We start from the raw sequence: 11,747 nt of genomic DNA on the forward strand, positions 1-11,747 counted from the left end.
GTGATTGTAATAGCAGCAGCAGTGAAAGTAACTTAGCAAAGATCAATATGCGAAAAGCATACGCATTCGATCATTGATGGATATTTTTGTTGCATGACATTCATCATATAACAGTCACAAGCTAGAGCGATACACAATAGCTCCAATTCATCAATTCAATGTAGGCATGTATTTCGTATATAGTCATACGTGCTTATAATAAGAACTTGCATGACATCTTTTGTCCCACCCTCCCATGACAACGAGGTCCAAAGGGAAACTAAGGGATATTAAGGCCTCCTTTCAATAGAGAATCAAGACAAAGCATTAACACATGGTGAATACATGAGCTCCTCGAATTATGGTCATCCCCGGAGAGTATCCCAACTATTGTCACCTTGGCTTCTACGGATCAGAACAATAACAAGTGCGTATAACTAGCAGATAGGATCAAGAACTCAAATATATTCATGAAAACATAGAGGGTTCATATCTGAAATCATGTCAGTCGTACCCTAGTGACAAGCATCAAGCATAGCAAAGTTATAGCAACATCAATCTCAGAACATAGTGGATACTAGGGATCAAGCCCTAACAAATTGACTCGATTACATGACAAATCTCATCCAACTCCATCACCGTCCAACAAGCCTATGAAGGAATTACTCACTCCTGGTGGTGAGCATCATGGAATTGTTGATGGAGAAGGGTTGGTGATGATGATGGCGATGAATCCCCCTCTTTGGAGCCCGGAACGGACTCCAGATCAGCCCTCCCGATGAAGAACAGGAGGTGGCAATGGCTCTGTATCGTAAAACACGACGAAACTTCTTCTCTTTTTTTCTCAGGGAGACGGTATTTATGGAGTTGAGATTAGGGTCAGCGGAGCCTCGCCCCACAAGGTAACAGGGTGTGCCCTATTGCCTTGTGGGCAACAGGTGGCCCCCCTCTGGTGGATCTTCGCTCCAGTATTTTTCATATATTCCATAAAGAATCTCCAAAAAGTTTTGTCTAATTCCGAGAACTTTTATTTCTGCATAAAGAACAACATCATGGTAGTTTTGCCAAAAACAACGTCAGTCCGGGTTAGTTTCATTCAAATCATGCAAATTAGAGTCCAAAACAAAAGCAGAAGTGTTTGGAAGATTAGATACGACGGAGACATATCATAAGCGCAGAGATTCGGGCCCCTATCAGGGACCGGGTCGTGACAACCGACTACAACTTCCTGAGTCCAATAAAATTCACCCTGTCGTGCATGTATTGCTGTCGAAACTGGCCAAACCTCCAGAGGGACGGGTGCCTACATCAGATTCGTTGCAGTATGCTCATGTGTGCCCTGTCGCTGGTACGATTTGGAGGATGCACGAGGAAGCAGTTGAAGGTGGCCTGGAGCGGACTCCAGATGACAATGGCCACTTGGGAATGGGAAAGTGTGCTGTCTGAATTGTCCACGACTTGAGGACAAACCGTTTGCAAGAGGAGGGGAGTGCCATGACCCAGTGGGTCGTTGGGTTGTGCGAGTGTGGGTCGTGCCGTCCCCGACCCGTGTTGTATGGTATTTAGTTTGTTGTGTCGTGTGAGTGGGGATCAATGCATTGTAATGACTGAACCCCTCCTATCTCTCGGATCTGTATCTTCTTCCTCCCCATGTTAGCTCCTCTCTCTCTCTCTCTCTCTCTCTCTGAACCTCCATGTAGTTCTCTCAAACTCATATCCTCGTCATAGCAGGGAATGTTAGCATGCAATTAATACTCCTTTTCGGTTTATAAGTCTCAATTACACTACTCCATGTACTGTATGGAGAAAAAACTCACCAATCCATGTACTATAAGTTCTTGGTCATTTAGTGGTCATGCATGCATGTTGTGTAATTAATGCATCGGTATACACATTTTTTGAGAAAAATGAGAGTATTACTTAAGTACTTTTGCAAACTACGGAATTAATTCCACCATTCATCATCTACCTTGATTGAAGAGATTTTCAAATTAAGTCTTATAAATCGGAAAGAAGGGGGTATTAGGCTGGTCGTAATGGTAGTATCATAGCTAGTATCATACATGCCAACTAGACAATTTTGATGAGGTGTCATAGCATTAAATGAAGAAAGAGATGATGGAATATCATATCATGATACCGTATTATAATAAATGCTATGCTACTTTGTGTTATGCATGACAATAAATAGAGTATTATATAATACTAATATATGATACTATGCATTAGAGAGGTAGTATCATATATTAGTATATGATACTCCCCATTACAACCAGCCTTATATCTAATATAGGCGTCGGTGTTATCTATATAATTAATATCCTACATATACCAACATACAATTGATGTCTTATTTAATACGATTAATTGCACGCTAAACATACTGGGCGCGGATAAACACACTGCGCCCAGCAGTAAAAAAAGAGTTGCATGCGATTGTTGCGGAGAGGCTCTAAGATTGGCGGCAAGCAGTTGCTGACGAAAACTGAGCCCGATGATCTCGCATGCCTATGTGGCCGCAGCCGTTCAATTTGGCCAGGCCAGCGGTTGTTGCTCCTGGTATCGTGGCTCTTTTTCTCCTGCAACCTCGGAGGAGAAGAGAGAGACATCGAGCTTGTGTGTCATGTCAAAGCGGAGCGAGGATTAGGGCGGCAAATTAGGCGAGGAAAAAGAAACAAGATACGATCCCGGCCATCATCTCATCTCATCTCATCTCCCTCCTCTCCTCTCTCTCCGTGTCTAGTGAGTCTAGATCTCCCGCTCCCGAGTCCCCCGCGCCTGGCACCACTCGCCACTCGCTCGCACACTCTTCCCGGCTCCCGCGCACCTATATATACCCCGCGCATTGCGCCTCCGCCCCACACACAGCCGCGGGTTTCTTGATCCGGTAGGCTGCGCGGACCGTGCTGCGCCCGCGCCGCGTTAGCGCTAGTCCCTTGTCCCCTGCCTCCTCGGGTTGCGGCACCGCCGGCCGCGCGCGCGTCCCCGGCCGGCCTCATCTCCCCTCTCCGGCCGGTCGTTCTGTTGCGCCTCTGCTGGCCGCGCTCTCTCCCGTCCCGGCCATGGGTCCGTGATGCGGTCCCATACATTTGGTGGTGTGGTGGCTTCTCGCGTTCCGTGAGGCGCACGCGGGGACGGGAGGAGGAGCCGGGCGCTCGGTTGGCTCGGCGCGGCGAGATGGTGCAGGAGCCGAGCAACAGCAGCAGCCACCACCTGCAGCAGCAGCTGGCCAAGTACGGCGGCGGGACCGGGACCGGCAACGGCAACGGCGCGGCCACCGGCGTGGCGCGGGCGTCGAGGAAGAACAAGCCCAAGAAGATCCCGCAGCGCGGCCTCGGCGTGGCGCAGCTCGAGAAGCTCCGCATCGAGGAGCAGAAGAAGATGGGAGGAGGCCCCTCCGCGGCCACGCCGTCGTCGCACGCGCTCAACGGCGGGGCCCTATGCCACCTCCCCACGCCCGCGCTGCTCCATCATCCGCCGCCGGCGCCCCCGCTCAGCGCCCTGTCGAGGCCGGCCGCCGCGGAGCACTGCGGCTTCCCGCCGGCGCTCTGGAGCCCGGCGGATCCGGCGAAGCACCCCTACAAGAGAAGCCTGTGCCCGCAGCCTCCACTCCCAATGGTACGTGCCTGCCCTCCCCACGGGCCGCAGCCTCCACTCCACGTCACGGCACGGCGTATGCATGTACTATGCACGAACGAAGTCTCAAACTTACGCAAATCTTTCGCCGACCAGGTGAGCACGGGCCTGTCCCTGACGGCGCCGTCGAGCCACCCAACAGAGCCCCCTTCAAACCAAATGTACAGCAGCAGCAGGAGGAGCAGCGCGGCGGCGCCGGCGCCGACGGAAGACGAGAGGGTACGTATATATCTCTCACGCCGCTCCCGTGATGAACTTGAACTTGCCTGTGATGGATGGTCGCTAAATGTGGATTCGGGTAGAGTGTAGGAACCGGCCGGCGTGGATAGGTCCTGGCCCTTCATGTTCGAGGGGATGACCCCATTCACGACGACGAGCAAAGCCTTCCCCCCTCCTCCGTTGCCGCCGTTCGCCGTCAGGACGGCGAGCGATTCCGGGATGGCCGATGTCACTCCTGACCTGAGCAGATACGAGTTCAGAGCGACCAATTATTTCAGGTAGATTGCAGTTTTAGCTCACCGTCTCAGTTTTATCAAAGTTTAAATTCCTGCCTCTGTTTGCTCCTCATATTCCGGGCAAGTTGTTTCACTGCATTGTTATTTCCAGAATGGTAGTAACTGTTCTTGTAACTTGTATCCTGCAGTTACTCCTATCCATCCCAATTACCACTAAAAATTACAGCTTCATTCCGTGTTGAATTTACCTGATAAAAAGCTAAGAAACGCATAACATGTTTATCATATATATATTTATTACCATGAAGAAAGTATTAGTACATTTTGGCACAATTTGTTTTGATACCAACCTAGTGTTCTTGGAGTATATAGTCTGTTTGTTTCTCACCTTCATCTGTGCGGTGCAGCAGTGCAAGTGCGTACCCAAGTTGTTCAGACTGGACACCACCGGAGTTCGGTCACGGCAAGGATGCCGGCCGTAGCAGAAACGCCGGCTTGCTCACCCTGAGCTCCCGGCCTCCACACCTCATGAAGCAGCCTCATGTGGTGCCATCAATGCACATCCCGGAGTACAGCGACTTCAGTGCCAGCGCGATGCCACCCCAGGCAAGTGAAACGCCATGCTCTTCTGAACCCTGTAAATTGTGTGAGCTAGATTTGACTCCAACTGATGAAATCTTTCTGATCAGCTGGGGAGCGTTTCAGCTTCGTCATCATCGTCGTCCCTGCCATTCTACAACTTCCTCCCGATCGGGCCGGTCCACCGGGAGAGAGCCCCGAGCGAGCGGAGGGCCGACGTGTCGGAAGGGGAAATCGACTTGGAGCTGAAGCTATGGAAGGGCTGATCAAATCTGCAATGAACATTTAGGAGGTTGTGGAGAAAGCTAAGAGAGACAGATGTGTTCAAGTAGTAACATCAGATTGTATCAAACAGCTGCTTTCTAGGAGATGTTTTCACTGTCAATAAGTCTTCTGGTGACATGGTTAATTTACCTAGCAACTAGTAGTATGTTATTTCTGACGAAGTGAAGTAGAGCAGCAGTGTGCATGATGGAAGCAGGAAGCTTTTATGTATGGTCCAGGTAAGCTGGTGCCAAATGTAGCAGAAACTCAACAGAAAAGTGTGAGATGGGTAGATGTTGCCGGCAGCGGAAAGGAGAGCATGTGCAAAGGATGGGCATCACTTCACAGCTAGCTGCTTGTGGGGCCTCTCCCGTGCAGATCTAGCAAGTGTCACAATGAAATTTTTCTCACTACACACATGACAAAGCGGTGTGCCAAGAAATGCTACTCCATAAATCATCATACCAAGAGCAAAATGCAGATTAGATTCCACCGTGGTTTTCGATTTCAGTTTCAGAAAAGTTTCAGCACCAACCGAAATCACCGAAATTCAGTGAATTTCAGTGATTTCGGTTTGCGTTTCGGCCGGGCCAAAATATTCACTTGAATCCAATTAAAATTTTGAAACTTATGAAAATATTTGAATTCTTGTGTACTACTGAAATTGCTAATATTTTGGCCAGAACATACATATTTCAGTGCCAGCTGATGAATTTCATCAAAATCTCACTGAAAGTGAAAGCCATGAATTCCACCAATGGATAAAATAGGTTAATCTCAGCTCATTTCTAGCATGTAGCTCCCAATATCCTCCATATAACACACAGAAACGCTACACCCAGATGGGACCTTAAAGATAGATTCAGGGATACACAATGCACACCATGGATATGAACACAATAAACACCTCGAAGTCTAGACATATAAATTACAATGAGTCAAAAATCACGACAGGATCAAACACAAATGTGCGTGCAGAAGCATGAGCCTATGACCAGCCGAAGACGAAGTCAAGGACGTAGACGACGGCGAGTGTCAGAGGGTACAGCAGGTACGCCACCAGGCAGGTCCAGAGCGGGAAGCTGGTCCGGAAGCTTGTGAAGAGGCCCATGATGACACAGACGAGCAGGATGACGAGCACCTCCGAGGAGAAGTCCCACGTCAGCTCCCTGAAGTAGATGAGCGCTAAGAACACGCCCAGGCACAGTGTGTTGTTCATGGTCACACCGCCGTACACCTGCAAGCGAATTTGTCGTTAAGTTTACCGAAGGATGCTTACAAGCTAAGGAGTTTTACTGTGTCTTGCAGTGATGTACCTCCGAGAAAGTAAGGGAGCAAGTCCTCTGCTTCTTCCTGCTGGCGAAGATGATGGCCGAGACAGCCTCGCTGGAATTGGTTGCCAGCGGGAGGCCGATGAACGAGACAAAGAAGGACGGGATGTGTGTGGCGTTAGAGAAGTTGTGGACAGCATCAACGAGCGGGTCTGCAAATGCGGCACAAATGGTAGCACCGAGAATCAGGTACCCCACGGCTTTGGCAATGCACCAGCCAGGGTTCTCGACGCTCTCCACTGCCTCGTCAGATCTGTCGACCAACTGGTCATGCTCCTCCCTGGTTCTCTGCAGAATTCAGACAACTCGGTAAGTGTCCACCTCTTTGATGTCCATGTTATGCTACTATATAAAGTTTTTTTTTGTGTTTCCCTGAAAATGTGTGCTCTGTATCGTTAATCCACTTCTGAGCCCAGGCTCAGCTGCACCCGTGCTGACGGAAAAAACTCAAAACAAGGCTCTGTATCTATTTCTGTTTACAGGGATCGGAAGTAAATAAACTTACAGCGTGGTAGTCGTTGACAAACTTATTAGAGTAGGCACCACTAGCCGCCACTTTTTGCTTCGCCTCATTAAGCCATGTTTTCATTCCCGCGACAAACTCATCCTCCTCCACAGTGTCATTGCCTGAAGTATCAAAGTCGTCCATGATCTTATCGACTGCATCATTCTTGTCAAAGTCAATCTCATCAAAGTTGATCCCGATAATAAGCGCATGTAGCTCTGCTCGTGACAGGTTACGGCTGTCATCATTGTCAATCTTGTGGAACAGCCTGGGGGTGAGCATAGACAAGGTTTCATATATCATGCTCATGAATGCTGTGTTGTTTGAATGTCGAAAATAGTTATATACTTTAAGAAACTCACTTTCTTATGACGTTTTCATTAGGTGAGCCGTCATCGTTAAGCATCCGGCCCAGTGCTTGCTTTTGGGCATGCTGTAGGATCCCAGAGATCACATGTTTGTGCTTTGCGTATGCGAGCTTCCTCTTCTGAACCCAAGGCTGGAAAACCTGATGCAAAATGTTGAATCTAACACTGTCAAAATTTATTCTAATCTTGCCACCATTTGCAGCCTCCTAAAAACGAAACTGCCTGAATTTTTACCTGATACAGGCAGTAGGCGAGTACAAGTGAGAACGATGCAATTAGGGCCAGCAAGATGGCCAGGCGCTCCCCATGGTGAGTATACAACATTTTCGGGAACTGAGCAATGACAAAGGGAATAACAGAAATGGCCATGATTCGTGCTGCATAGCTGGTCTGCACATCAGTTGTAATGCCAGAGCCTGCAAAAGGGTGCGGTCATATCAACATTGTTAAATAATTGAGACAAAAACTGACCAAGCATGAGAAATCTGCCAGACTGCAGTAACAACAACATGCATACAGGGCGACAACTTACCACTCAAGCTGAAGCCCTTAGTGTCAGTTGAATCAATAGCAACACCGTCTTCCCCAACATCACACTTGCCAACAACAACACAAGTTCCCCAAAGCAGGGTGAGAAGAAAGACGGTCGAACCAGCAAGCAGCCCCATCCCAATGAGGACCTGACTTTGTGCGGTCTCTTTAGTCCCAGAGAGACCAGATACTGTTAACAGAACAGAACAAACAGATCAGAATTATGTGTGAACGTGTGCATTAAGCACGTTCTGCATAGAGCTGAATAATCATAGAGCAGTAAAATTAAATAGTTTCATGACACTAGCATATGGACCATCATAACTCTGCTGTGAGCAGAGCATCAGAAACAGTAAATGATGTTTCCATCACACAAAAATGTTTTCTACCACTTAAAACACAAGAAGAAAAAGTTACTACAGTAAGCTAGTCTTTGAAGTGAACACAGAAGTACACAATTTATTAAGAGAGACCAGAAGAAAAAGAAACAGAATGAGGCTTAAATGTTAATGATGTTGAATTTAGAAGTGACCAAATATACTAGTTATGTGGATCACATTGATAATAATGTAGTAAATTGGCAGCTGTGATATTATGTTATATAAAGCATGTTGTGTGCTTGTTTAAAATCTGTTTTCATGTCTTTGTAATAGCCTTAATAACGTACTCCCTCGGTCCGAAAAAGCTTGTCCCTCAAATGAATGTATCTAGCACCAAGTTAGTGCTAGATACATTCATTTGAGGGACAAGCTTGGGACAAGTTTTTTTGGACAGAGGGAGTATATAACAACTTATTATTCTTAATTTTGAGCAATTACTACATAAGCAAAATTGTTTCACCAGGGAACTTCGCCTTTGATAAATTAGGTCCTTTCTGATACATGATGTGTTATTGTCGGTAACCAAGATATCACGTGAGGATTAAGGTAATGCATCATGAACCCGGTAATAAAATTTTATAAGTGGTCTGTCTGATGCTAATTTCAGAAGCAGTGTACCAAAAGGCAATTTTCAACGAATTCCAACTGCAAATTAAAAACTCGTCGGGATGTAAAATTCTAAGGAAAAATAAGAGGGGCGCACAAGAAACCCACAAGGTGCCAAAAATGCATTGCAACTCAAAACCTACAGACAAAAAATCGTGCTGTGGAAAATGGTATGCACTCATCAGGAAGATGGATAATATTAATAATAAGCTCATTTATAATAATTTTCTGGTAAAAATAATAATTTGTTTATCGTTGCTTCGAAAATGCATCAACAATTCATCTAGATGATCCACATGATGTACCATCCCACAATATCACGAAACAATTAACTGTAAGATGTTAGCTGACTAACTGACCGACTAATAGAACACCTTTCGCATATACTAGTGATGATACATACACCTACCCATCACCAAGACACCGAAGACTGATCAGCGAACTAATTGGCGATATGGTTCCTTTTTCCCACAATATTTCAAAAGCTATTGTCAAAGAATCACTGTTATTACCATACAAAAATACTGATCAAAGGCAATAAAACCCCACAAAATTAGAGAGAAAAGCAGCTCGAAGCCATCGGCCAATCCTTTATGTGCAGTGGACAAAGAAAAGGTAAATTATGCAGACAAGATAACAAGAAAAGATCAAGAACAGAAAGTGGGGAAAGTCAAAAGGCCAGCGACGACAGGTACTGGTGAAAGTTAAATATAAGCTAATAAACCGACGGATTCCAGAGAAAGCAGGGCATAATTTGCAAACACTGTTTGTCCGTAGGCTTGGGTGGTTGGTTGGGGCTTAAGTTTGGTTATTATAAATTACCAATTGAAAGGACTCCAAATAGATGCGTCAAATAGGCTACTTTTGGGTTAATCCATACATGTGCCAACGAAAAGAACAAGCTGATGAGATCAGCAAGAGAAATCGGGCTACTGCACAAGCCGCCCAAGGTCTACCAATGGGGGTCATACAGCTTATCATGCTCTGATCCAATCAGATCAAACCAGATGGTTCAGATCTGAAACAAATCAAGAACCGAGGAGCGCGAACATAAACGGGAGGAATTGCTTTTTACTCTTCAATCTGTTCTCAACAAGGATTTACTCTTCCGGTAAAATACCACTACTATTTCTAAAGATCAGCTCGGTAGTTGCTTGAAGAGCAAATCATTCTGTCCTTGGGAGCGAGCTAGTTGCTTTTTGGGGAACACACGTAAGAATTGCTTTATGAAGCCGTAGGCTTGAACGAGCTGCGAAGGTAGAATTTAAGCAAGGAAGCAGGGCGAGCGTACCGAGCACGAGGAGCGCGTCGGGGAGGGCGCCGAGGATGGGGAGGAGGAGGCCGCCGACGAGGCCAGGGCCCATGATCTCCAGCAGCAGCTCACTGCCGGCCGACAGGAACGTGGCCGCCTTGAACATGAGGAACCCGTAGGTGAGCACCAGGAACATGTTCCCGAACACGGTGGTGGTGCACGGGAGGAAGCCGTACGTCTGCTCGCACTCCTCGGCCGCGGCGGTGGCCGGCGAGGAGGAGTTGAGGCGGATGGCGGCCGAGGACAGCGGAGACGCGAGGACGGAGGAGGACGGGGTGGCCGGCATGCCGTCGGAGATGAGGCGGCCATAGGCGGCGACGGCGAGGAGGGAGACGAGGAAGGGGACGAGCGGGAAGGAGCGGCGCGGCCGGCGAATCGCCATTGCGACGGGGGTGGTGGGGGCGGGAGCGGGGCGGAGCGCGGTAGTGCTGGGGACTGCGGGTGGGTGCGCGTAGCCTTATATGGTGCGATCCGAGAGATATTTCAAAATTTTATTTTATTTCACCTTTTAGGAAGTTTCTATTTCTTTTTTTTCCTTCCCTTTTGGGATCCATGTGGCGGGAATAGAAGGGGCTGCTCGGGCCGGGAAGAGGCGGATCCTTCATCAAAGAATCCAACGCCATGATGCTATGGCAAGTTAAACCAAGCTAAAAGGTAAATATATTCCTTTATTAGGCAGTATTTTTGGAACTGTAAATATTCTTTCCTTAGCCGTAGTGTGCATCGAGCTGTTGTTACTGTTTTTTCCCAGTAATGTTAAATGGGGAACGTTTCTGGGAGGAGGTCTCACAGAACGTTCCCGCGCCGTCTGATAAAAATCATGCGGTGGCAGTTTTCTAGCGAAAAATGTCTATAATATACCAAAAACTTGCATTCTCTTATGAAGAAGATGTCATCCTTGTATAACTAAAATTGTTAATGAAAATGTTCACAAATGCCATACTTTTTAGTAAGTTAACCAAAAACACTTAAAATCACAAATGTTTTGGGGGGAATGCAACCCCCCAGCCCCCAAATCGACCACTGCCAATAATCTTGTCACGTCAACACACCGCTCCTTCTTCCCACCCTGTCTTTGTTTCTAAAATCGATTGCATTTAACCTATATTTTAAAATATAAAGCTCCAACATATGTCCTTACTCTTGCCATGATATGTTAGTAATGAAACAAAAGTAGAGATATGTTGTTCAACAATTTATTTTCTTGGACAAACGTCTTGATAGAACATGGGTATGCTTGAATCCAAATGTAGCGTTGAACATGAGGATTGTTACAGACACAATGATGTTATTCTCCAACTCGCAAAAAACAAAAAGATTGAACTCTTCGACCCTTAGTACAAGCAAATTTTTTATATAGAACATGTAGCAATATATCAACTTGACAATAACACACCTGACTCGGCATAAAATTTGACAAAATGAGGCCCCGAGGGGATTATTATCTGGTTATGTACCTCATTAACCGTTTGATAGACAGTTGTAGAAGGTCATGTAAACCACAACTGCGATTACAAAAATGATACTAGTGGTAATCAGTAATGGTCTCCTCGCAAAAAAAAAAACAGTAATGGTCGTGCAGACCACCAACTCCACGCAAGCATTTTGGTCGCATCGCAAGTGCCAATGCAAACTGAGCACTTGCCGGATCAATCCTCTTGCAGCTGATTGGTCCAACGCGCCTGCATGTGAGATCACAAGTTCATTAAAAAAAAGCTCAGGTAGATCTGCTTGGCTACGGGTGATCCGATCCTTATACGTAGATCTACCGGCCAACATCAAGGCGGACCAACTTTTGTGT

General features: G+C 46.7%; 2 protein-coding genes across 3 annotated transcripts; one reads left to right on the forward strand and one right to left on the reverse strand.

Moving 5' to 3' along the window:
- The first annotated feature begins 2,415 nt into the window (after positions 1-2,415).
- Positions 2,416-5,639, forward strand: LOC125543211 (COPII coat assembly protein sec16-like). 2 transcript variants are annotated; one of them, XM_048706480.1, is made up of 5 exons: positions 2,416-3,597; positions 3,712-3,834; positions 3,925-4,112; positions 4,481-4,676; positions 4,760-5,639. In XM_048706480.1, the coding sequence occupies exons 1-5, from the start codon at positions 3,157-3,159 to the stop codon at positions 4,913-4,915; spliced, it is 1,104 nt and encodes a 367-aa protein (XP_048562437.1). In that variant the 5' UTR covers positions 2,416-3,156; the 3' UTR covers positions 4,916-5,639. The 2 variants fall into 2 exon arrangements, with proteins under 2 accessions (XP_048562437.1, XP_048562436.1); XM_048706479.1 differs by having other exon boundaries at positions 2,417-3,597; positions 4,478-4,676.
- A 32-nt stretch (positions 5,640-5,671) lies between these two features.
- LOC125543210 (sodium/calcium exchanger NCL1-like) lies at positions 5,672-10,376 on the reverse strand. The gene is made up of 7 exons (XM_048706478.1): positions 9,926-10,376; positions 7,650-7,838; positions 7,352-7,533; positions 7,112-7,257; positions 6,750-7,017; positions 6,230-6,532; positions 5,672-6,150 (listed from the first exon to the last, which is right to left on the reverse strand). The coding sequence occupies exons 1-7, from the start codon at positions 10,326-10,328 to the stop codon at positions 5,902-5,904; spliced, it is 1,740 nt and encodes a 579-aa protein (XP_048562435.1). The 5' UTR covers positions 10,329-10,376; the 3' UTR covers positions 5,672-5,901.
- Between the last annotated feature and the right edge of the window lie 1,371 nt (positions 10,377-11,747).

Source organism: Triticum urartu, chromosome 3 (genome assembly GCF_003073215.2).
Source record: "Triticum urartu cultivar G1812 chromosome 3, Tu2.1, whole genome shotgun sequence".
Taxonomy (NCBI): Eukaryota; Viridiplantae; Streptophyta; class Magnoliopsida; order Poales; family Poaceae; genus Triticum; species Triticum urartu.

Excerpts from the sequence above, each read along its gene's own strand:
- LOC125543211 (XM_048706479.1), top strand. The coding sequence starts at position 3,157 with ATGGTGCAGGAGCCGAGCAACAGCAGCAGCCACCACCTGCAGCAGCAG. Across the intron at positions 4,113-4,477 it reads AGAGCGACCAATTATTTCAG|CAGTGCAAGTGCGTACCCAA; the intron begins GTAGATTGCAGT and ends TGTGCGGTGCAG. Across the intron at positions 4,677-4,759 it reads CCAGCGCGATGCCACCCCAG|CTGGGGAGCGTTTCAGCTTC; the intron begins GCAAGTGAAACG and ends CTTTCTGATCAG.
- LOC125543210 (XM_048706478.1), bottom strand. The coding sequence starts at position 10,328 with ATGGCGATTCGCCGGCCGCGCCGCTCCTTCCCGCTCGTCCCCTTCCTC. Across the intron at positions 7,258-7,351 it reads TCGCCTACTGCCTGTATCAG|GTTTTCCAGCCTTGGGTTCA; the intron begins GTAAAAATTCAG and ends ATTTTGCATCAG. Across the intron at positions 6,533-6,749 it reads TTGTCAACGACTACCACGCT|AGAACCAGGGAGGAGCATGA; the intron begins GTAAGTTTATTT and ends TGAATTCTGCAG.